This window comes from Zophobas morio, unplaced genomic scaffold (assembly GCF_036711695.1).
Source record: "Zophobas morio isolate AGI-343-1 ecotype UQ-CSIRO unplaced genomic scaffold, CSIRO_AGI_Zmor_V1 ptg000030l, whole genome shotgun sequence".
Taxonomy (NCBI): Eukaryota; Metazoa; Arthropoda; class Insecta; order Coleoptera; family Tenebrionidae; genus Zophobas; species Zophobas morio.
This window is the reverse complement of record NW_026972135.1, coordinates 19,719,183-19,745,892: the sequence shown is the minus strand read 5'-3', so window position 1 is coordinate 19,745,892 and position 26,710 is coordinate 19,719,183. Positions and strand designations below refer to the sequence as shown.

The 26,710-nt window shown below is 35.3% G+C and overlaps 1 protein-coding gene across 8 annotated transcripts in view; it reads right to left on the bottom strand.

Moving 5' to 3' along the window:
• Positions 1 to 26,255, bottom strand: part of LOC135139035 (homeobox protein cut) — an 85,736-nt gene extending 59,481 nt beyond the window's left edge. For 4 of the 8 annotated variants that reach the window (XM_064069105.1, XM_064069106.1, XM_064069109.1 and 1 more), the window contains exon 1: positions 25,787 to 26,255. In XM_064069105.1, coding sequence (XP_063925175.1) covers positions 25,787 to 25,909 — 123 coding nt within the window. In that variant the 5' untranslated portion in view covers positions 25,910 to 26,255. Of the gene's footprint in view, positions 1 to 2,846; positions 3,158 to 12,609; positions 12,675 to 21,543; positions 21,619 to 25,786 lie in introns of those variants that run through there. The other 4 variants (XM_064069110.1, XM_064069111.1, XM_064069107.1 and 1 more) reach the window with 4 other exon arrangements.
• Positions 26,256 to 26,710: the final 455 nt, after the last annotated feature.

Sequence of the window (26,710 nt, the reverse complement as noted above, 5' to 3'; positions counted from 1 at the left end):
GACTAGCATCTAGGGCATTCAACTTTTGATTTATTCCCCCGTCAGTTTATTAGCGCCAGTTCGTTTATTATTAATGAAATGTCGTTAATGAAATATGCGATGTATTTTTTTAATTGTAAGTCAATAAAAACAAAATGTGGGTTTAAATGTCACTATTTCACATTTACATCGAATAGTGGTCGCTCAGTACAAAGCGATTTGCGCCGCAGTGTTGGCACAAGGGTTTTTTATTGTTCCGTTGATGTTGTATGTATCAGGAATAAAGTAAACAATATTTTATTACACTTAAGTGGAACATACAGACCGGAATATTTTTCCAAGAAAAACTAGTGAGTGTCCATGTTGTTGCAATTGCTAAAAATAGGTCCGATTTTACCAGAAGAGAGACATAAATTTCCCAAAACAAATGTCACTATGCGAAAAACTTCTGTGTATGATTAATACTGATGGTGCAATGTCACAAAGTCAAAAGTTATTTGCACTCTGCTTCTGTCGCACCTGAAGCATTAACAATATCACACGCATCCCACGTATTTTTCAAAGAAGAATTATTTAACATATTTTTTCAACGTCTTCAACTTTTTGAAGAAATGAAAATAAATAAATTTTAGTTAATGTTCTGTGGCCATGCACCACATAAATCTTAACCTTGTACATAAAAAATTCAGTCTACTAAAATCTGATGCTTGAAGTATAAATTCTTACTCCGAGTAGGTAAAACATGTAATGGTGTTTATTTCAAATAAGCTTTGGTTCGACATGCCATCAATTTTTTGACTGATGAATAAACATGTTAGTGAATCTCAAGTAAACCTAATCATTGTGTCTTTCCAAAATTTGAACATTTTATGAACTAAGTTCTAAGTTAAAAACTGATTATTCAAATTTTTTGTACGACTCATAAAGTGCATTTTTAGTGTGAGATTTACGTTGACAGATTTTACGATGACGTCATAATTTCTTTGGAATGGATGAATAGACAGATTTTGAATATCAATTACCAGTCTCATATTAATCTTAAATTTCAAAGTAATCAGTCTGTCAAGCGCACGACTGACAAACGAAAAAGACAAACTTACCATACATTTTCGTATCGCTTCACTTGTGAAACGTTAAAAAAAATGGAATTAGACGTGGTCCTAATTTTTTTGTTAACTATCGGGAAGTAAAAATTGTCTCTTAATACATAAAGATAATTTAAAGTGGAAGTCATAAGCAATGCAATGTCAATTTAAGGACACACAGAATGTAAAAACACAAAGATTTTTAATTTTTCTAAAGCTTGGAAACATTTTGTTCAATTTTTATAACATATCAGTTATCATGTGTTCCAAAAAAATATTTTTCTTTCTTTTAATAAATAAAGCTTTTTTTACTGCATCATTTTTTGCTTTTATTAACAACTCACGTTTTAACAACTTTTTGATCATCACATTTGATAAGGGACTTCTAAGCTAACCAAGCTAACTAACTATACATGGTATAAAAAATTGATTCAAGGTCATTTAGACAGAACTGCCCTCATCCCTGAAATATCGAACAAACGCAGCTTCTTCGAAAAGTTTAATTTTGCGAATTTTACTATTTTTATGATAACCCCTATAAGTTAAAATAAAGCTATGTGTGGACTGTTAAACTACGGTAACGAAACATGTTATGCGTCTGTTTCAAGTGAGTTTTCCACAGCAAAATTTTGTAGTGGCGTTATCAACAATTTAACGAGGACACTTATATCAATTTGAATAGGTGAAGTATACTAATAACAGTGCTGTATTCTCAAATTTTCTGGAAAATAGGACGAACCGTTCTTGATTTGATCAATAAAAAAAATCTAGGGACAACTCCGGCTTTGATCCCCAGACCTCCCGTCTGTCAAGTTGACGCGAAATTTCCAGACTACCACTGTGGTATCACATCCTATTATGTGTCTAAAGAACAAGACGGATTAAATAATAAAATATAACAGTAATAAACAAATTCAAGGTGGATTTATGAATCAAAAGTACAGGAGTATGCATACTATTTAATAAAATTTAGATAACCTTAAGTACCCAATATAATGAGTTGTCGTCATCAAATTGTTAGTTAGGATGATTAGCCGAATTTGGGTTAGCGTTTTACCTAAAATACATATAAAATTTTAAAACAATTGGTCTAGCAGTTTCTATAGATGAGAGACGAAGACATCAGACGAAAATAGAAGACCACTCTTTCGTACTCTAGGGATCATGAAACGTCGACAAAATATAAAAGCACTCAGTCGTCCGATGGACCCTACTACAACACTTAATTTGTTTTCGCTTAGGAAAATAAAAATATATAAATTTTAGAATTTCAAATTGGTTTTCTTTCTGAGGAGTTTTAATCTTAAGAAAACTTGTTTTAACTCCCACATAATGCATTATAGCAAGGTAATTGAATTTTTTATGACTCTGCAATTGATAAAACATCCTTAAAACGGTGAAACGTCTGTTTGAAGACATTAACTTTCCAAAGGAGACGACTACACAAATTTAAATCAATAAACTGTAATCCTTAAATTAAAGCCAGTGTCTTACTAAAATTTCGAAAAACTTCGTTATTTAATCTCTGTATTATCTAATGATAAAATATAAAATTTGATTATAAAAATTTATCAACTACTAGTAGAGATGTCACACTGCATAATTCTGACGACGTCATCATTTTCTTCGTTTAAAATATTCCATTCCGTAGTTTGGGAAATAATCTTAAGACACACATCACCTATACAAAAACAGAGGGAACGGGAAGGGGAAGGCTGCATTTTCGTATTCTATAACCTGTTATGGTGAAGAAACATGAAATTACGGATTCGTCAAAATTACCAAATTAAAAAAAATTGGAATACCAGGTCCGACTTGGCCTTCACGTAAACCCTGCCCATCCTCTTCTATTACTCCTCGGTCTAGGCTTCCACCCCCCACTCGTCCCATAATGCGTTATTAATGATAACTCCGCCGATAATTGCCGAAATCGCCATTCCCACCCGCAATTAAAGCAAAACACGAAAACTCGTCGAAGAATTCCGCGGTGGAATAATATTATCGCAGATCGCAGCAGGCCGGGCAAAGAAAACAAAAGCGCACCGCGCGCGCGGGCCAGCGCCAGCTTCGATCGCGCGGTCGTCCGCCGTGCAAAAAACGCTACATCGCAAAAGGTACGTCGATGTAAAATAAAAGTCGGCGGAGGCTGTGCATCTATCGCGCTATCAGATATAGAGGAGGAGGAGTGATAGGTGGGACTCCGTATCGGTGCCTCCCACTTCGATAACCCTTTTTCTGGTCGCGGCTGCAGCGGCCCCCACCCGCCGACAATCATCGAATTTTATTATAGTTTTGTCATGTAGTTGCGCACTTCGGCCGCTTTTTTCACATGATCTGAGTACCATCGATTTGGAGGAGAGGACATATGGTTTCGGGATCTGGAGCTGGAGTCGGGGTGCGACGGGGGGACGTCGACACTTTTTTATTTTATGGGCGAGATGGGCCGGGGATTTGTTCTGTGGGAGGATTTGCTGGGTAAGGGACATGTGGCGCGCTTGGAGGATAATGTCAGTGAGGTTAAGGTTGGTGGCGATAGGGGGCGTCGCGACAAAGTTTAATTGCTGCGGGATTAGCATATACTTATTAAATTTATGGTTTCTTTGTGAAATATTTATCGAACGTCCCAATTTTTTTTTAAACAACAGAATATATTTATAATCTGTACGCTGCCACACTATCCTTGTTAGTCCGTTCCCGAAATACAGGATGTTTCACATCTGCATTTGTTTCAAAGTATATTCAAAACTGCTTCTTGTGTAAAGAGCGAATTAATATGGAAATAAAGCTACAAAATAAATTGTGTTTGAGGGTAGTATACAACTACTCATGCACTTTTGGTTTCACCGGAAATAAGACAGATTTTATTTATTAAGTTGCGGTTTTCAATTTTTTGTTTTGTAAATGATATTGTTCTTATTCTAAATACAGTTTCGAGTAACCATCGTTTAGCAATTGGAATTCTGTCGAGGCCTTATAAACTCTATGGTCGAACGAAAAAAAAAATCAGTTTCAACTATAAGTTCACAATTCAGTCCAAATTTATGACAAAATTTTGTTATGTAAGCTATTATAGATTTTGTGTTTCTGTAGTACGATAATATTTCCAAAAAATGATAGTAATCAGATTTAAAAAACAATGCGGGTAGTAGTTTTGAAGCAATTGCAACTATTTTGGAAGAAAGATCCCAAAGATAATAATAAAGGTATTCCGAAAATCATATTTTTGTAGAAAAAAAATTGTCGAAGGTTACTTCGACAGAACTTCCCTAGCCCCTGAAGTACAGTAGAAGAAATTCAACTTTTTTGAAAAATTATAAGATTTGATTTTGTGAATTGTATCTTTTATAATAACCCTTATAAGTCAAAATAAAGATATGTATATAATATGACAGTAAAGGTGTAAAAAAGCGTGCTATGCGTTTGTTTCAGGTGAGTTTTTCCATTACAAAATTTTGGTGATGACATCATCAACATTTTTACAAAGACATGTATATCTGTTTAATACTAATAATAACAGTGCTGCATTCCCACATTTTTGGGAAAATGGAGTGAGTTATTCTTGATTTAATTAATAAAATAAATTGCCTCATTAATTAATTTTTTGAGTCACCCTGTATAAGTAATTCTAAAAACGATGAATGCATTGATAAACCACAAGTATAGAATCATAATATTTTGCATATTTCAAAGAAGATTTATTAGTCAAAATTTTGAGATGACATTATCAATTTTTTGGGAGGAAATAAACGAATAAATTTTGATTAACAATTTACTGTGATTACAATAATGTCACAACGTTTGCAAGATTTCAGAGTATTCGGTTTTGCAGTTTCAATGTTAAATTGTTGTACAATTTAGATTTTTTTCCAAAAGTCTGGAACTCTTGGGAGAAAATTCAACACGGATTCACACATCACAACGTTATCCCATTGGTGTGGGGATGATTACCCAAATTTTGGTTAGTGTTTTATCATCTACATGATACTCCTAATACACATACAAAATTTGATAACAGCAATCATTCCAATAGTTTCAGGGGTTACATGTCTATAATAAAAACCGATGCATAACAGACAGAGGGAAACAGGAGATCACTTTTTTGTACTGTTGGTATCTGAAACGTGGAGAAAACATGAAAGTGGCAAGTCGCCCGATGGCTCTATTACTATACTTCCTTAGCTTACGCCCAGGAAATAAAAAGAAATAACTGTTTTTAGGGCTTCACAACCTCAAAGAATACGAAAATGCAAGTTTTTCGTTGTGTTTGATTATTATTGAAAATGTGCTAGACAGATGATTTCTAAAATTACCTACTACCTTGAGATTTGAAGTCTACCATCTTTATTCTTTATCATCATCCATTCCAAAAAATGATGGCATCATATTCCTTTACATATGGCTTAATATTAAATATCAACCTTTCAAATTTTAAAATTTAATTATTGAATATTAGGTTCTTCATTTTTTCAGCCACTGCGTAAAATTCATGACGTCATCCTATAATATTCTTAGAAGACAATATTGAAGAATTTAATTTGAGGCTTAGTATCGCTTTTAAATCAGTCATATTCTTTTATTTGCCGCAACTGTTATGTATTGCAGAGTGTTTCAGACAAAATTCATATATGAGTCAACTGATTAACTCAGGAACGACTTGTTTAATTTTGAAATTCTTTACAGGACAAACTAATGTTACTGGCATTTAGAATAATAGAAAAAACATAAACATATTGGTCAACATATTTTTGGTATTTAATGCCACGACAACCCGAACATTTTCTGACAAGTGAAAGTTAGATACACAATATTCTTAAACAAATCTATATTTTAAGTTTTTTGTTGTTGAAACTGTCAAAATTATGATTTTATTGATATTATTTAATGACAACTCTAACTTTTAGAAGTATGTATTTTAAAACACCAAGACACACTAGATGATAATAATCAAAGTTCTGTGTGAAACCAATGTTTGTAAAAAAAAATAAATAAAATTTAAACCTGAAAGAAGTACTGCAACGTTGAGGTTTGATATCAGCAGGAATTTCAAAAGAAGATATAGACGACCTCTCAATTTTACGGCAGTGGCAAGTGAAAATTTTCAAATTTGTTGTTGAAATATGTTCATCTGAAGATGCATCTGAATTTTTACCCAATTGGATTCCTAAATTTTCTACAGATTTATGCCATTTTTGTGGACACACTGTATATTTTAAAAATTGATGCAGCATTTGAAATAATTCCTGTGAGTAAAACGACATCAAATCGGCATGAATCTATAAATAATCTTATTAATTCATCCCAAATATTTTAATTCATTTGGCCATTTTATAAATTTTTCATTCTGGGTTTTGTTCATTGTACTGCTAAAATATTAAAAAAATCCGGTGCGTTGATCGCTATCACGTAACACCGTTTCAGGCTGCTTTAGTGAGTTCTATACTAAAATACACCACTACATATACAACTCCGTTGTAATCGAATGTACCTAATTGAAAGTGACTAACTATAACGAGTATTTAATTACCACATACACACATGCACTACTGATAATGATAACAAAATTTTGATACGACTTAATACAGTAAACGACAACGAAAATAGGTCTCCCGTTATTTTGACAACGATTCTCTGTGGTGGGATAATTCGCTCGCAGTAAATTTGAACTACGTGGTGCACTTCTACCAGACCATCAAATAACCAATACAACAAATAAAAAATCATACGTCAATCGTCCCCGATAAGTATAGTACTCCGATAAGGCCACCGTTTCGCAGCAACAATACGCCATTCAAATTCTTTTTTATAAACGTTTTGTTCGATAATTCGCTGGCACAACTTCAACTTTGCAAATACCTTTGATGAATTAAACAGATTTGGCCCGTTATCCTCCGAACAACAATGTCCGAAGTTTTGCAACATCGTAAATCACGTCCACATTAATAAAAGATCCAAATTAACCTTTATTGTGCTTAGAAAGAAAATGTACGAAGGTGGCAAGAGCGAACAATTTTTTCTAGCATACGACGGTTCAACGAATTAGATTTAGCGAGTTCAAGTTCAAAGACTGACTAATTAAGGCGACGGATGGCGCGCTTCTTGAAGTCGCAACACAACATATGCCAAACTATCGGAAAAAAAGACGATGGTTGTGGGAAGAAGGTTATTTTTGGGTGCTTGAGTCAAAGTTTGGGTCGTTTGTGTGAATCAGATGGATTTTCAATGCATCGGTGATTTTTGGTTTCTAGCGGAATTTGGCGGGCTTGACTGAAGTGGTAAAGGGTGAAATAATATGTAGGGTAGTAAATCGGTGGTTGTGGGTTGACGAATTTCGTTTGGAAAAAAGTCAAATGCAGTTGTGAGTTCGAGGAGGACGGCCTTTATGTATTTATGGACGTGTATGTATTTTTTATCAAGTGCTGTGGTTCCTATTACCATAAAACAATATATCACGAGTAATTTATTATGAATAACTCGATTATGGCGCGGCTTATCTTTTTCCCAGCGAAAATAAAGGTTATTGCGACAATACTTTCAATACACAACCTGACACCATAATTTTCCTTTTACTGAATCGTTATTCTACAGTTTCACTTGTAAGTAAATATCAAGGCACACAATGATAGAAACATGGGATTGGTTTCAGATACTTATCGTTTTAGACAGATATTAGCCTGATCTGGAGCGCCGAAGACGAATATTGATCGGAAGAAAGTGTCTCTGACAAGTAATCGTTAAAAATAGTGTTTCTCTTGATAATTCTTAATATAACACGAAACCACCACCGAAAACAAACAGCCAATTAATCACAACATATACCACATATGCACAAAAGTGGTCTCCCAGCTGGTTTCTCGGCGTGGCGTGGCTCCGGAAGCGATCGCATTAGTCTTGGTCCACTGTAAGTTATAAAATAAATTTGATATTTAAAAGCAGCACAAAAAAGAGTCGATTCATATGGGACTTTAAATATAAGAACTCCCGTTGTGGTCGACATGTACCCCATGCCAAGATAAGTGCCTTCGAATAACATATTGCAATGATTCGCATAAACAAGTGTTCGTAATGGCATTTATAGTAATTTTTACGTTCAAAAACAACATAATTGATAAAGCCGCTGTCACATGGCAATGACCGTTGCTGCAAAAAAAGCCGCGCGTGCTAATAAGTCACTTTGACGTTTTTCAATTAAATAAATTGTCATCGGAGCAAGGAAAAACAATTAGAGTTGTTGTTCTTAAATTATCTCAAGGAGCTGCTGCATTCCTACAAATGTCAAAAATAAATCGAATCGCGGTTTGCCGCGTCTTAAGAGGGAAATTCGAAAAGTTGGAACAAAGAAAAGGAGTATGCAGATGCTCGCTGGTGTCTCATTGGGTTTTATGATGGGACATTAAATTTTATTGGTTTATTACATCCGACTTTTAAAGACCTTCTTAATGAATTCGATAGACGGTTTTTCGTTCAATAAAAGTGACTACGATCAATTTAGGGTTGTAAATTTAATTGTCGGGTCAGGTAGACTTTTTTGACGTTAGCTGGCAACAGCTCTCCGACAAAAAGCTGCTTGTGGAAAGATGCAAATTTTATGAGTGTTTACTGGATTTTTATTATAGATGCACTACTGATTTTTTGCGCTAGGAGTAGCCGGTGTGTAGGAAAAGAGGCAGCTGTTCGGGACGGTACACTGTTTTTAATACATTCATTATGTTTTTATGTGCTACTCGAGAAATGTCAATTGATAATAATAAACATATGTGTGTGGAATATGGGCGCTCGGCTCACAAGCGGAGCACAATCACACGGCGCATGACTGTGATGCAGGGCTCACATAACATGTGACACGAAGGGACGTCATGGTTAAAATAATTACCTCGAAATTCCAACTTAATTTATAACGAAGAAAAATAAGTTTGTATCACTAATTTACGCCGTCGTATGTAGAAAGAAACAAGTTTATATCAGGTTTATATACATTGTGCTATGTAACACAGAATTAAGAATTACTATTAAATCTCGGTTTGTCAGAAGGAAATCAAATAAGATATAACGCCCAAAATAAGTTTATTTTTTGCACAGTCTCTAGTGAACCAGTTCACCTATTCCACTTTACTATCTCATTTATTTGAACATATACAAGTTGGAAATTTGGGACCATTTAATAAAGGAATTTATAAAACAAACACAACAGTTTGCTCTTTTTATCACTTTTGGTTTTTCCGGAAACGAGATCAACTCATCTTATTTTTTAAATATTTTATCTTTTCAGAATTACAATGGAACGAGTAAACTAAGAACCAAATTTAATTTTTTTAAAAGCACATGATTTTTTTTAAGTAAAACATAGTTATGTGTTTTGTGTAACAACGTTGACGTAGTGTTAGTTAATATCATCTTAAAACTGACATTTCGTCAGAATTAATGCAGAGTGTGTTCAAACAACAAAAAGACTGATGTGATTTTGATGTATGGTGAGTGCCTCACGGTTGTATAGCGAACCTTATTCGTACAGGAGATCCCCTGGCAAGCTCTTGTTTTGAATTTGCTTGTTTTATTTTAACCTAATAATTGACGTTTATTTCAAATTATCAAAACTAAACAGGTAATTATGTTTAATTAAAACAGAAATGATGGTAAATATCAAAGACTGCTATGAAATTGTACTCTTGGTTGCGTTTTTGATTTTTCAGGCGTGGAACTTCTCGTAAATAAGCCTGTATTTACTGTATAGATTTATTTATGTTAATTAAACGTGCTAAATTTCAAATTTCTATATTTTCAAATAAGTGTGATATCAGGGTGAAATAGACAAACTAGAACATCCTGTATAGTATAAAATAAGGATCCGGAAAAAAATTGCTACGTTAAAAAATCAGATGTATTGACTACTTCGCAATATCAAATACCGCCTCTTAAATGTTTTCAATACTTCAATTTTTTCGTCAATGTAAGGCTATCTATATCTATTTTGTTAAGTTAAAGCACAATTATCACAAAACATACGTACACCCAAATTTATCCTGATCTCTTACAGTTATCGTATGTATTCTCGTTATTATGAACTTACACAGCACGAACGAAAATACTTTGATTTATAGTTGGCTGCGACCAACAATATAGTTGGCAACACTGTATTCAAAAGAGATGTAAAATCTTCTTTTTTTCTTGCGATAACAATATTATGTCAATTATTAAAGACAACAATTTTTTTAAATTAGTGTGCAGTTCTTTTGTGTTTTTCGATCATACAAATATAAAAATTCATGGTATACCTGTCAAGAATACAATGGTTCTGACATAGTTGTGAGTACTGCAAAAAATATAATAATTTCAAGATTATCTTAACCTCGTTCTGTTCAGTATATTTAAAACATATACAGTTTGTCCCACTTTTCATGAGAATACCTCCATATTTTGCAATGATAATCTTTAAAAATATTTTTACATTGTGTTTTCATAAAATAAGCAACACCGCACAATTCAGTTGTGAAGAAAAAATAATTTAAATTTAATTTAATTGCATTGTGTAGTAACTAATTCAACAATACCTGTTTCTGATATTTAAATCTTGATAAGTTACACAAAAATACACTGAGTATTGAGATCAAATGACTAAATTCTATAGCCAATGAGATATTTTTATAGGTAAATATACACCTGAGATTGATTAAACAAAGATCTCAAAGCGTGAGTATAAGTGTGTATGAGAAAGTTTTTCTTTTTTACAACACAAATTAAAAATAAACATACATATATGTATATGTGGTTTAAAATTTAGGATTGTCAGTTTAAACTAATATTTTTGAAAGTCAAAATTTGTGCATTTATACAACTTGTGTAAAATTTTAAAAATTGGTGGTAATTTTTGGATAGCATTTGACACCAGGTGGCCACAGTGTCCCAGGTTAAGTCATAAATTACTGCGCGTCGATTAGCACTTCATCCGCCCCACACATGTAATAATCAATTTGTAGTCTGCATAATCCAGCAACATTTCTTTTCTCCGAACTTCCTACATACCCACTAAAGCCAATAAACTATAATTTACAGCAATAACCCAACAGGTTTTATTGAAGGAATGAAAATACTTGTTTGACCATTCGATATCTTCTTTACCACATTTTTATCAAAACACACCTCCAACCAGATAGCCTCAGCTTCGCAATAAATACATAAAAAGGACAACTATCAGTAGTTATAATTTAGTGCGTCTCCCTCTGGCGGCAGTTCGCCTACCGCTATTGACAACTTTGTAAAAAAACTTGTTTATCCGCTGGTACAGGCCATCAACAGCAATGATAAATGAAAATATGCGTGTTAATGTGCCCCGATAATTGGTTTTAATAATTCAAATGTATCGATGAAGTAATGCTTGCTTTAATTGACATTAAACATGAGTCATTCGATTAAGATGGCAGAAGGCGAGCGTCGATTGTTTTTCGATCGGAAGATGCATTTGTCACGCGCTAAAAATAATTTCGGGGAGAAAATGCGTTCGTGGCGCGAATGTAACTCGCTACGCCCAACTTGCCGGTAGAAACGGCAGTTTTGTGATGTTCCAGCGACAGGATTGATCGTGGATGCAGCGGAAAGGAGGATTGCCGCTACATACAACATATGCCATAAACTTGAAATATTTTCTGTGCGGATATTTTAAAATGAAATGTGAAAGCAAGTACAATGGTGTAGTGTTAAACAACAGGCAGATTTTAGTTGATCGTGTATCACAGAATAGTGTTATTATTAACATATATTTCAATTTAATTTTTTTGCACGCGTGGTATTTTCTGTAATATTTTCCGAAAGAAGTGGTTTCACACAGTTTAACAACAATTTAATCAATAATTATCTAATGCGCTGCAATTAAACTCATAATTACAACAATTAATGTATGACTTTTGCGGATTAATGCCACATGCGTTTGAATTATGGCTGTGTTATTAATAAAATTGCAGCCGTTTATATGGTAATTAATAAAAGAAAGAAACATTTTTTTCGCCAATATCTCCCTTATCTTTTCCGTCAATTGCTAATAAGTATAATTTTTTTGTGTCGAAATTTTTTTACGTTTTGAAGTGCCGTAAACGTGCGTCTTAAAGTAGGTAGCCGTGCTAGAGAAAGACGGACGAAGTAGTGGTCAATTAGGCACTTAACACATGTCGATGGTCGGTAAAAAGGATACCTGCGTGGCATCACGTTCCTTTTGCTATGTTAACAATCAATTATAGAAAAGGAAGAACGCAGCCGAGCTGAAAAGCTCAACCAAAGCGGAAATCAAACATTTTAATACGTAATTTTCGAAGGGGTGGGCTCTCTTAATTCTTTGTTCTGTATTCTTTACTAATTCAGTCATCGGCTTTTGAACGGTTGAAGAGTTTCGAACTTTCGGTTTACAGAACGATTTATCTGTTTTAATTCGTCTTATCGAGCTAATATTTGTCGAGGGAGTCGAGAAATTTGTACAAATCTATCGATCGGTGATGATGGAAGCTGAAGGACCAGACCAGAAGAAAGAAAGAAGTTAGAGAAGAAACCCGTCAAAACTTACCGGTTATTGGTTAATTAGAAGGACAGACCCGGCCTCGACCAATTTGTCCCATCAAACCGCGGTACCTATGGTTAAAAAAAATCATTGTTTACTATTTGTGAAACTCTGTTTGATGTTTGTTGGACTGAGGCCCGGGGTAATTATATCTAATAGTATCGAAAGAGGATGTCACCAATATATCGATGTTACCCTTCGAACGGCTTCCTGCGGCACTTCCGTCTCGGTTTCACTGCGAGACGCGCAGGACCGGACTCGAAAGGCGGCTTCACAAGTCAGCACTCGAAATCTAAACCCAAATTTCCGACTAATAAAGTAATAACACAACTAAATTCGGTATTAATTATTAACATAACGAATAAACGACATCATTCTCTGCTTTTTAAAGAACCGAGCGTTTAGTATCGCACCAGGTACTAAACACCGGGAAAAAATTGGTCCACAATACGTACATTAGAATATCGTATTTTACTAATTTAATATTGTATGCCTGACATTTTATAACTACTTTGTATACCTGAGATTGTGCATTTGATTAATACAGCTCGCTGCGCTCGCTTGCTGTGTAGTTTCTTCACTTGTGCCGCAATGCACAAGAATTAAGGACTTAATCTCGTATTGTTTACTTTTCTATAAATAAAAATACTGATAAGCTCGAAATCTGTAACAAAGTTGTCAAAAAATGGTATTTATCGCCTCTATGATATCTGATGCAGGTGCAACAAATATTTATTCACTGTTGTTGTTTGGGTAAATCTTCATTTTTGAGGAAAAGTATACCTGATATACTGAAAACAAAGATTTTTGTTGTGCGCCATTACATTCATGTTTTGTTTTTATTTTGTGTTACGGTTTCAAAATAGTTGTTGGTTATGTCAATAGGTACCTATACAAGAGAGTAGACGAAAGGCAATAAATTAATCTAGAAATCTTGACAATTTCGAAAGGTAAAGAGACTTACATCCTTGAAAAATTTGTCCAAAATAGGTCCACAATGTCCCTGTCGACAAATCTATAGGAGAGAGAGAGAGAGCGAGAGTAAATATATGTATATATTAGCGTGTTTTATTGAATTAAGATTTGTGACGCTTTTATTTTATATGTTGTATGTTAATTGAACTTGTGGACCCTGTGTTAGATTTAAACAGCTCTATGCGCTCGCTCAGAATGTAGTTTTTACTTTTGCGCGATTTTTCTGTTTACAGTCTTGCAACGTAAAGAACCAATGATTAATTTTCGTAATGAACTTACTCTGGTATAAATCCGAAATCTATAACAAAATCGTCAGAAACTGGTGTTTATTGTGCCATTAATACCTGCAACTATTCACTTGGTTAAACGTTCTACCTTCGGAAAAATAAATTTACATTAATGTTTTCTGGTTTTAGGTAAACATTTTTGTCGCGAATTGCGGATTGCGAAACTACTCTGCATCCTCCGCTTCAGCCGCTTCTTGCTTAACACCACACTGGAGCACGGCAAGCTTGTTAATAGTAATTAAGCATTCTACCTTTCGCTTGTACGACGCTCCCGTTCCAGTAAGCGGGCGATTGTGTGCGTGTTGGAAGCCGGTCCTGTCCTAACAACAATCAATTGAATCCATTACTTTGTCCCAATAAACGCATTATTCACTTCAGTCATAAATATATGATTGATGATTAGAAAATTGTGATTACGTCACGTCCGGTACTTCTGAATGATCGTTGGGACGACGGTTAGCTGTGGCATCAGCTCGCGAACAACACTTTTGGCTGCAGGTGTATACTGAAGTTCTTTTCGCGAATCTCACTGTATATTCTCCGAGCGGCGGGGATTTTCGCCAATGATGATGGGATTTAATTAGTTTGATGATGTTTTCGTTTGACGTTCCTTTATCAGGCCTCATGCGAGCGAAGATCGCGTTAAAGTAGGTATAAGAACAATAAATCTGCAGTATTGTAAGATTCATCAGAGCATAAGTAAGCCAGTAATAGCTAGAAAGGGTAAAACGTTAAACATTCGGAAACGTTTAGGCGACAAGAGAAGTTAATTCAGCCGGAATTCTTACATTACGTTACTAAATTAAATTATATCCCGATGTGATGCAGAGGCAAAAGCGTACTGTATTTACGCGGCGAAACAGATTTCGCACAGACTCCTCATCCTTTATCATTTTGTTAAGTTTAGCGGTGGCAAAAGACAAATTGCATTACGACGCAAATTGCAACAGACTTAGCGGCTATTGATTTCGCCGCGTGTTCAACAACCGGTCGAATGCCGAACAGACTTCACGATGAATTTTTGATGGGATGCCGAATCTGCTAATGAATTTACGATGGAAGCAATCACATGTCGATTATTCGTTTGAATTAGAAAGGAAAACGACTGCATAAAAGAAATATCTGGGTTGATTTTGGTAAATTCAACCTCTATAGAAAACCTTGCAGATCTTTTGAAACACTTTTAATCCGTCAGAATTACACATTCTTTTTTATCGTTCTAAATAAAATTTCACTAATTTTTATCTCACGCAGCCCTTCTTCCGAGATGTGGAGGTACTTGGGAATGGCAAATGGCTAGAACCTAACCAATTCCCGGCAAAAATGTGATCCTTCCTCGGTGTGTATTTCGAATAGATAGACGAGCAGACGACGATAGAGGAGTCGATCACATCGAAGTTTAGTAAGTATGTAAATAAACAAAACTTAGATCAGTACATGTTCCATGGTCATGACTTTTTTGAGGTAAAGACACGTATTATTTTTTCGAAAATGAAAACAAAGTTTCCTAGAAAATTTTGCACATTTGTTAATCCTAGTTGGGAGTGGCACTATTAATTAATTTGTGAAATTCTATTCCATGCAACAATCATAGATCTTTGCACGGATAGCATTAAACGATTAATTTCACCTTAAATTGGATACTTCACTACACTCCACTCGTTGGTCTAAAAAATGCAATTCAGTGGTAAAAACTACCCCTGGAAGACGGCTTTTATGAATAATGCGTAAAGATCTTGTCTATTAAGTACTATAAAAATGGCGGATGTTTATATAAAAGGTTTTTATTATTTTGAAGACAATATAAAAGTACTAGATTTTTTGCTTGATTTCCAAATTATTTTAATGTTCAAGACTATACGTTGCCAAGTGACTCTTAAAACTCCTTTCCTACTAATTTAAAGGTCTAAAAACACTTTTTACTAACCACGAAAATTTTGATTTTGAATTATTCAAATAATTCAAGATCTTATTTATTTTTAATTAATTTTTATTAAAAAAATCAAGTTGTAAACACTTGCAAGAGCAATGCAAGAAAATAAGCAAGCTGATATCGACTTTTAAATATTTTTCAGTTTTACACACTTTTATGATCTCGGCGAAAAATTCAGCAATACGCACATAGACTTCCGGAAATTTGTACATAAAGGCTTTCATTGATTTTAAAATAAGAGAGAAGTTTTTGATTGTTTGTGTTACGGTTAAAGAATGCTTCAAGACTGTAAGCTAAAAATGACTTCACTTAAACCAACAAATTAATCTAAATTTGCTAATCTGGCCAAAAAAAAAAACGAAGCAAATATTTAGATGCGCGTGTACGGCGAATTCACACCAAACAATGATCATCTAATTGTATCCACATTGTTAAATAGATCAGGGATTACTAGACGGAAAGTGGCTATACATATAGGTATTCTTGAAAAAAGCTACAGCTCGCTCCGATAGCTCGAAAAACGTTGTTTCAAATCAATAAGTTGATTAAGTATTCAACAGACAATACCTAAAAAGACACGTCTTTAAAGTCAGGCAAACACTTTTCTCGAAAAGTCTGAGGACAATGAAACGTTTACATATTCTGACGACAATACAAAAATCTTGTTTTTTTTTGCTGAATTTTATTTTTTTAGAAAACCGCTTACGAAACGGTATTAACAAATTTCACAGAAATCTCAGACACAGATATTACATCTTACAGACATACTTTTAATTCTGCTACTTCAGTATCAATACCATTTAAAAACGAACGTGTTCTCTTGGGAAAAAAATCAGTCAATTTTCTAAGAAAAAAATTACATTAAGTTTAATTTTTACTTTCCAAGCGTCAGGGAAGAAAGTACTGTAATAGGATTGATGTGGCGAATGACTTCTTTCATGTTTTCTCGACTTTTCATGATCCTTTGAGCACGAAAAATAGGTCTCCCTTTTCTGTCCGTCTGTCTGTCTGTCTATCTGTCTGTGTCCGTCTGTCTATCTATCTGTGTCCGTCTGCCTGTCTGTCTCTCTGTCTGTCGGTCCGTAGTCTGCGTAAAATGCATAACAGCATTTTGAAACTCGAAACTGCAAAATCGAACACTGTGAAATCTTGGAGATATTTTAAGAATATCGTAAGCATGGTAAATTGAATGAACAAAATTGATCCATTTATCCCCTTCTAAAAAAAAATGATGACGCAAAATGATTTTTTTTTTTTTTCGAAGAACGTATATTTGTGCGACTATACTTCCGGGGCGAGGGAAGTTCTGTCTAAATAACCATGCACCAATTTTTTGTAAAGGCGAGAACTATGCGAAACTTTCTTGGACAAGCCTTAGGCAGAAAAGCCAAACTTTGACTATTCTGTAGTTGAACTTCCCGTCTCTATTCAACTTATGAAAAAATTGTGACCGACTTCCATTTGTAGAAGAAAGATGGAACTACAACGTTGTAGTACACATTTTCAATAAATTTGTGTCTTTGCAAGGGACATTATTTGGGTTTAAGTTGATGAGAATGTACAAATAGGAATGAAAAAATCACAAGGTGGCTAAACTGCGGCTCGCTGCGCTCGCTGAACGTGGGGAGATTGGGTTGCAGACTGTATTATTAGAAAATAAGTCATTGAACAGAACAAACTCAATACCGTATAGCTGGCGCGAGGTGAGAAATATGACCTCCTGATAAGATAATTATATTTGCATTTGATATGCAGTATAATTGTCCAATTAAAATTCAATAATGGTGAAAGTTGGCGGTACGAGTTATTGAATTACTAACTGAACCAATATTTATTCGAATAAATTGCTTTAAATAGAAACAAGGTGTCAGTCGTCGTGACATCCCCACCGTCAAAAAACAATCACATTTGTTCTCACGAATCATGTCTCTTCCTGCCGATTGTCGAATGCACGTGTTAAACAGTCGAATATCGATTTAATTATCTCTCCGATTGGTCAAATTCTATAGAAATGAGAGATAAAATTGGAATGACGTCGCGAGACCTACCCCAATCGGAAAAAAGTTCCTTCAATAGCACGTCTCCGGGATATCCGGTGTCTTCCGATAAAATGGGGTGAAGTGAACCGATATAGACATTTTACGGGGGTGTTTTTTATCCGTCCTCTTCCATTCACTGATCGGTAAGTGATCGAGAATTGGGGTAGAAGTCGAGATTCCCTCTTTAGACAAGAAAGGGAAGAGGAAAAAAGGTGCCGTCTTCGTCTTGTCGTCTGCCAGCTCGCTCAACACGGAATTCTTTGTTCGCTGCACTTTAACCCAGTTTTTTCGTGGGAATTGTGAATTTGTGGCGATTAGCATTGTTATTGTCTGTAGGTTGAAAATTGACTTAACAGTTTCATCTATTGATGGGATGATTTAATCAATTTATTAAATCAAGCTCTTCATTGAATCACTTTAGGTCACTTATCGGACACCAGCAGGTCTTTGTCATGGAAAGCAATCAAAGATTCCGGACAACCTGATTCACAAAAACACACTCACAACCAACGGCACATTACGAAATCCCAATTTCACACTTTTCCGTCCAGCATCGCGTGCGGTTTCTCCAAAGTTTTCACGTTGCAGTCACATACGCCGAATTGCGCAACCCTTCCTCAATTAATCCGTCTCTGTCACCTCCCCGAAGAAAAAAATCATAAAACCCTCGCCAGTTCAATAAATTCTCTCCGTCGACCCTCAAAACGCGAATCGCAAAAAATAAAAACTCAAAAGGGGTGAAATTAGTCATAGGCCGCTCCGTAAAAACTGACGCATCAGCTACATTATCTGAAATATTAAATCGGCATATATGAGAAATTCAAATCTCCCCAATAAGTTAAACCCTTTTCCATTCTAGCCAACCGACAGACAGACCCCGATTATATACAGATGGAGATTTAGAATGGAAACCTTCAGAACGACCACTGAAGTTTTTATGACCAGGTTGGCAATAATGGACCGATGCGGAAAATTTCTCTGTCTGGAAAATTCGCCCTCTCTTCGTTCGCTTTTCGGTCGGGGAGAATTAAAACCAGTCTTATCATCATCACGTGTGTTTACGTAAGCGATATTAACGGTCCTACCCTTATATGCCGGCGCTCGTTACACTGACGAATCGTAAAAAGAAATTAAAATTACCGTGAGCCAAAGCGGACCTGATTACCATATTTACGGAGGAGTGCTAGTTGCGAACTAATATTTAACGAACCGGCGCGGACGCGGACGCACATGCGACGGACTCGGGCGGATGAGATAACAATCGAATCGACATCTAGGAATAGATAGAAACGGACAGCACCAACATTTTTGAAACAAGTGTAAATTGGATTGGTATTTAGGTAGCACGACTCGCTTCGCTCGCCAAAAATAATCGATCTGAACCAGTTGTTTCCCACTTTAAGCAGCGACTCAATTATTCAATTGAGTCTATATATCGCTATAAAAATAAGATTGAGGGCGTCTTCAGATTCGATTTTTAAATCTTTTGCAGCTTATTTTGCGTGCAAAAAAATGCAGGGTGCGGACACACTTAACGGACTCGGGTGGATAGCTAAGCAATTGTATAGAATATTAATAACAACGGCAATATTGAGGGCAGTAATTTAAAAGCGACTAGATTAGAATCACCAAATTGACTTAAAAATGTTTTTTCGACCATTTTAAAAAATTACAAGGGCTTAGATTTCTCAAGATTATAATTTTAAACTGCTTAAATCCCAAAAAGTGAACAGGAAATTTCAACGGATAACGGACAACGGATTTGCATGAATGACAATATTTTTTACAACAATCATCAGGTGTAAGCCTTCAGAGTTCGAAGACATTCTGCACCAATGATTAACTACTTCTGTTGAAATTTTCAGATACTCCTGGAATTGATTTTGGCATCCCGAATTCCCCCAAAATCCTGGAAAATATGTCCATTACATTAGTGTTTAGTAATATAACTTGCTTGGAATAACCCGATCTCAGCCCAGTAGTTTTGAATCATTAGTAGAGGCATAGGTTATTCAGTCAAGGAGACAGAATCTTTTTAGACAAGTAACTTCGGATTCGGGAGGATAACTAATCGTATAGAATCGACAGGTCACTCAAGGATCGAACAAGTTTCCCAATTATGCAAATAATCGAGACGGAAGGCCAAAGTGACTTGATTTAAATCAACAAATTATCCTACAAATTTTCTTGGAATTTTAATTAGTTACAAAAAGTTCTATTTCTTCGGGTTCAACTTTTAAATTTTAAACAACTCTCTAGATGATTTGCAGGCGCATACAGCGCGCTCGCAGGAATGATTAATTCATTCTATGAAAATTTTTAGATACTCCAGGATGTGGTTTCGGAAGCCAGAACACAGCCAAAATTGTATGTTTCTATTATATTAATATTTAGTAGAGCTCGCTTCGCTCGCTTAATATGGATCACGGAAAGTTACAGGGAAGATTCGGACACGCAGCGTCCTATTCAAGAGGATGATTAATAATTGTATATCATCATCGATAAAGTCTATAAGGCATAAATCCAATATATTGACAAATTAGTCAACTATGTCAATATATGAGACGGTGGAGTAAAGTGACTTGATTTAAATTAACAAATTAGGTAACTTAAATTTTTTTCTTGACAAGTTTCAGGAGATAGAAAAATTTACATTTACATATTTAAACCTTAAAAAGCTCGGAACGAGGATTTGGAGGTACATCTGGCAGACTTACACGAATGATCAAAATCGTCCGTTTTAAAGTTTAAACAGATTTATCGTCAGAATTAATTCTATCTATCGTAATTTCATTGACACTTAAAAATGTCTTAATTATGTTAATTATACTACATTCTAAATAAAAAAAATGTAGATAAGTTTAATGAAACTTATAAGATATACATGACAGAGATTATAGTTTGTTAAAATAATAACTAAAAAATATTTCTTTAACTATTAAATCGGTTCAGTTAGTTGTTGAGCATCGTGCTGTAATAATTAAAACATAACTTGATATATAAATTTTAAGCGGCGAATTTCAAATTTTATTTATTTTTTAAAATCTTTCTGGTCCTGAAAAATGTGGGAACGGATGTATATATTCTATATGTACTACATAACATTTCCCAAAAAAAAAAACAGAAATTGTTACAAAGAGTTTTTTTTAGTTTAAACTGAATACTAAACCAGCGAATTTGCGGTTCATATCAAAGTAAATTAACACAAACGTTAACTAAATTATTTAGGTGACACCATTTACTTGTTTTTTCTGACAATATTTCAAATTAGAAAAAAAATCAGAATAATCAAGCATCAGAATCGAAAAATTGCTGTAGCAAGAATGATATCTAATGTTTGCAAACAGCGCAAAATAATTAAGTGTCTCATAAACTTTCCGATACTCAAGAAGCTCGCACCGCTCGCATGAAATTAGCATACCCAAAACCCGATTTTCTATTAACAATTCCACTTTAGAGTCAGCGCTTTCAAAAATATCATTTTCGTCAACTACCGTTTCCAGCATTGTGCTTCCAATTTGAATCGGGTTTCTTCGCATTCCATTTAAATTTCGGCGAAAACGCCCTTTCAATAAGCGAATGTCAACGCTAGCATTAACACAAACGCATAAAACCGCAAATACTCGTCTTCGGTATCTTGTAATGGTTGAGATTTAGTAGATAATAGCTTGAGTTGCATCAAACCGCAGGCTGTAAATTTAATTACCTTAAGTTCGAAGATGTGTTGACCTTACAAGGAGAAAACACTTGCGTTCTCCTCCAAAAGAACAATTTCGTTAGTCGACGGTCTCACACCGAGTGCAAGCCATAATTGAATTGTTTATACTATTTTACATGGAGATTCAACACCCTCTTATCGTTCATTGTTTGTTGGAAGCAAACCGAGCCAAACAATTGTTTTCTCTCTATAAACGTTATTTATTTGAGTCATAGATTAGGTTTTTCAGTGTACGTTTAGTTTCCCGCTGTTCGAGCATTCAAGTCGCCCGTGAACTTTTCTTTTGAATTAACACTGAAATACTTATTTGTTTGAATAAATAACGGATTGACTGACACCGTCCGCATATATATCTAATCAGAGTTTAATGATTGGTGATAATCACCCCCACCACACCCCACTTTAAGCAAATGTAACCAATTCGTAACATACAACGCACAACAATAATATTTTGAGCACACGGACCGCGTTTATTCTCAAATGTAATCAACAAAAACCAAGTTAAAGACGCTCGATGCTTGGCGCTGGATCGCAAGCTCAAACTAAAATCCTGCATTATTTGAATTGTAACATAGTCAATCGTCCAACCGCGTAAAAATCGAATGCCAACTCTACTCCTCCATTTAAAAAAACTTTTGCCAAAACCAACACCGTCATTGTTGTCTTTTAATTTTTAAACGACAATTAACCGCGTGGGCTTAAACCCTAAAAATTACCCCATTTTTCGTGCGCGTGGGGATGCACTGTACGGTGCTGCCGCCACACGACTAGCGGAAATCCGGCGTATCACGTCAGAAGGATGGCAGCGGCCGAGGCGTCGCGACGTCACAGCGATGGATCGAACGGTATTTTTCCGATTTTAAACGTTATTTACGGGCCGTTTAAGCGAGCCTAAGCTGCTTTTATTAACACTTAAAACGATAAATATTACAACGGCGTTATTGACGACTCTAAAACGGCTTTACGGCCGAGATACATAATAAGTGTTGATGGGTACGCACATGATTTTTAGTCGGGGCGTAGGAGGGACATACAGGGGATTTTGAAAATTTGAAACCCGGCGCGAGGAACGGTGCAGAAGTTTCGGGTGTTGTATACATGATCATATCGTGTTTCTAGTACGCAGATCAACAAGGAACTAAGTGTCGAAGTTCGAAACTCGAATCAAATGTTGGTATTAACACGGTGCGGAAGCGGGAAGTGGCGATGATTGCGACTTTCGCTTTTTGGAAGTTGAGAGTTAAAAAAAAAGAGGTCGGAGAGAAATCGAAAAATGTGTTCTTAGTAGAATAGGTAGAAAATTCGACAAAGTATAACGGATTAAAATGAACTAGTAGTTCAAATTCTTCTTAATCCAGTTATACTCCAAATTTTCCAAACATACAGTATGTCTCCCTTTACGATGTCATAAAAGTTTCAGATTTACCTATGTATAATAATTAGATAATATACCACCCATAATATCTCAAAATAACGAGACTCAATACGTTGCTGAATATACGTACACATATCTACAGCATGAAATTAGAAAAAAATCACAAACTTATATCTTTTATTTAGTGTTTTCTCATACATACTATTCTACCGATTTCTCTCTGAAAATGAAAAAAGCACGCCAAATAAGAACAGACTGATAATGTATCACAACCAATAAATTTAGTGTTTATTTATATTTGAATCGGATGTTACATGTCTGTCACCCACACATCGCAAATTTTATCACTACATATATCGAAATTATATCAAAATGCTTTCATATCTTTCAAACATTTTACTATAACTTCTAGTTACTAATACACATGATAAAAAGGCGCTTGTGATATATTTTTTATATTGTTTATTTTCATACATCACAATTTCACATTGAGCACATAATTTTAATGGCGTTCCTAGAAGATCTTTCTTTGATCTTTGAAAATTAAGTACATTATGAAGCTAATAAAAAAAAATATGCAAAACTGATCAGCTCGGTGTTTTTCTTTTTATATTTTCTCTTCCATGGAGTTAATTTTATTTTAAACTGACAAATCTATGCTGAATAAGAACAATATAAACTTGAAAAATGACCATCCAAAAGTTAGTTTACTCAATTTTCCTATCGATAGGGATATACTGTTTATTTCGATATTTTTAACCTTACATGCCACCGTCAAATAATCTGCAGATCTTAAATAAATAAATATGATACGAATATTTCTAAGGGTAAGTGCTTAACTAGTATTTTTAATTATTACAACCAGTGAATTTTACACTATAAATATATAATTAATAAATAAATAAATAAAAACATTCACATGTGTTACAAATTCTTCACTTTAAAAAGAGAAAACCATTAAAGTTAACGTTATCATACATAATTGTTTTCAGTATGCATTTGTGTATGAGACTTGTTTAATAATTATTATGGTTCAGTCATTTGTATCACTCTCGAAAGTACAATTGGGATGACGATATACACAAAATATTTTTTAACAACATATTTATATTTTTTTCTATTTTTATAGTATGTTTCAGTCTTTCTACCACCGCGAATAAGGGATCTATTGAAATCTTAAAAGTGTAAAATTTTTTAGTTCTTCTAAATAAAATTTTCTTTGCCACACCTACTCTTATCAGTTATTTTTTCCAATAACTGTTTTAATATTTATGCCGGTTTAGAAATGACACCTTTCTTGAAAACAAATTTTAATTTCAAATTTGTGGCCACTCTGATTATTAGAAGTGTGTTCGCGATAGGGAAATACTGTTTCAGACTTAGAGTAAAAAGAATCATATTTCAGGTATAAACAGATTTTTATGCACTCTTTTTTATCAATTACTAAGTGTAGTCCCACAAAATTTTCTACTTAAAACACCGTTGAAATTTAGTAGAAGAGTACATTGACGCTTCGCACTGTATAACAAAACACTGCTTTATCTGTTTTTTGTGTATAAATTTAAATTCTATACGTTGCAGATAACAGCGAAGAATGTATTTGTTTATACTCGAAAACACTTAATTTTCAAATATACAAATCACTATGTTACTTGATTTATTTATTTTTGTTTTTTCTGTGGCGAATTTTTATTCACTTGGGACAATAGAAGTAAACTTTATTTTAACGAAAGTAAAAAAATGAAATTATAAAATAATGCTTGGGTGAAATATGTTTTTTCCGCGAAAGAGACACTATACATTTAGTTTGTTTGAGTTTTTAGTGAAAACAGATTTAAGAAAATTTTATGAAAAATAAAATGCACTGCACTATAAATATTTCCGGAAAGATCAAATACTGATACATCTTTCGAACTTACGGTAATCAAATTATACTTATTATTTTATTTTTTAACCTTAAAACCTGCTAAAACAGTACACAAGCAACTCCAGGAACAGAAGAGGGTGGACGTTAAGTGTTGTTCGGAAACCGTTAAGGACATTTGAGATCAAACACTTCCTTTGAAAAAGTTTAGAAAAAAAATGGGCTATTTTTAGAAGCGACTGGGACAATAATCATTGAGGAAAACACTATTTCGGAGTGCCAGAAATAACAAGTAAATAAACAGAATAAGTGTGAGGAAGTTAAATGTCGCCTGGTTTAGAAAGGAAAATGACAAAAATGATAAAACTGTGATTAACCGCAGCTTTCAGACTGTGAATGATGCCGGAATTTAATTCTTGACTGATAAGAAAAAAAAAAGAAAAATAAACACTGAATAAACAATGAGTTTAAATGTGGATAAAAATTCGGGGTTATTAGAAGTGGAGACTGCGGTCTCGGGGTAAAATCCTTTTGACTGTGTAAGCACTTTGGACAATTGGACTTTATTAATATATTTTGAAAAATTTGGGATTCCAAAATATAAATAACGATAAAAACTTGAAAGAATATGTTTGCTAGCAGTCATCGGGCTTCGGAGGAGCCACTGACAGACCGTCTGGAAGCGCGAGTCCAGCGCGCTTACCGTCACTTGCAATAATTTTAGTCACTTGTTTTTTGACAAGGGTCATCGGATTTCGGAACCGCTGATGGACCGTCTGAGAAACGTGAGTCCAGCGCGCTCACTGTCATTTAAGAAGTTCGTCGTTTTTTAAGTCATCAGATCTGAGCCGCGTTACAGACTGTCTCGCGCGCCCGTCACTTGCCGGTATACGTTTTCGCGAAATCGCAAGTGCCACCGTTTGTTGTCAACTCAGAAATCGGGCGACGTCTGGGGCCAAGCGTAAAGTGTACTATGTTTGAAAAGCACTGACCTGCTGCCAGAATTGCACAAGAAGATAGAACCTTTCCTTCTTGAACAACCAGTCCATCGACTGAACCGTCTGCAGGTCCATATCCGCGTTGGGCGGAATGGAAGCCGTGGCCGAAGGCTGCATGCGGATTCGGTCCTCTAGCTCAGCCACGGCGGGGGTTTCAGCTAAGAACGCCGTCTTGGCAAGTCACTCCACCAGCACATCCAACATGTTTGCACGCTCAACAGTTAACACCACAACAAACTGCTCTTTCCAGCGTCCAAAATTCGATTTGCGTGTTCGAATCAATCGAAGAGCAGCACGCGAACACGCTTCTGATCGAATGTCCCTCACACACACGGCACGCAGAATTACATGTCACTCGGAAGCGCGAAGTTTCGGCTGCCCTCTTCAGGACCTATCAGCCCACGTGTGCACGTCGGGATTGTTATCCCAACACTGAGTCACGGAGTAAGGCATGCATGGTGCATCCGAGTTGGCCGCGACTCTGTCCTTCTTCAGCCGTCTTCTGTTTCGCGCCAGGCTCCTCCCCCCGTGTTGATCGTAGGCGCCCTCTGGCGGCGCGTCTTGTTTTAGTGCTGTCTCGCTTGCACTCGCAGGGGTCGCGCTTTCCCTCTCTGTCCGCGTTGTTGGAGATATGCGGAACCAATGCTGGAGCCCAAGTAAAAGGCAGATATATTCTTTTTAGTTAAAAATCGAAGTATAGTCTATGTGCGCATTTCGTACCCCTTCCACGCCTGTAAGGGTTTTTCTAGTGAGTGATGTTTTAGAGGGATGACAGAGGCGCATGTGCCGCCAATTCGCCGTTTTCTTCTTCGGCATGATTTTCTTACGGACGATGACGCGATGGACAAAGTGCGTACACTTGAGGGTTAATCACTTGAAAACAGTCTTTGTTTCTGCACATCCATCAATGGCTGTCGA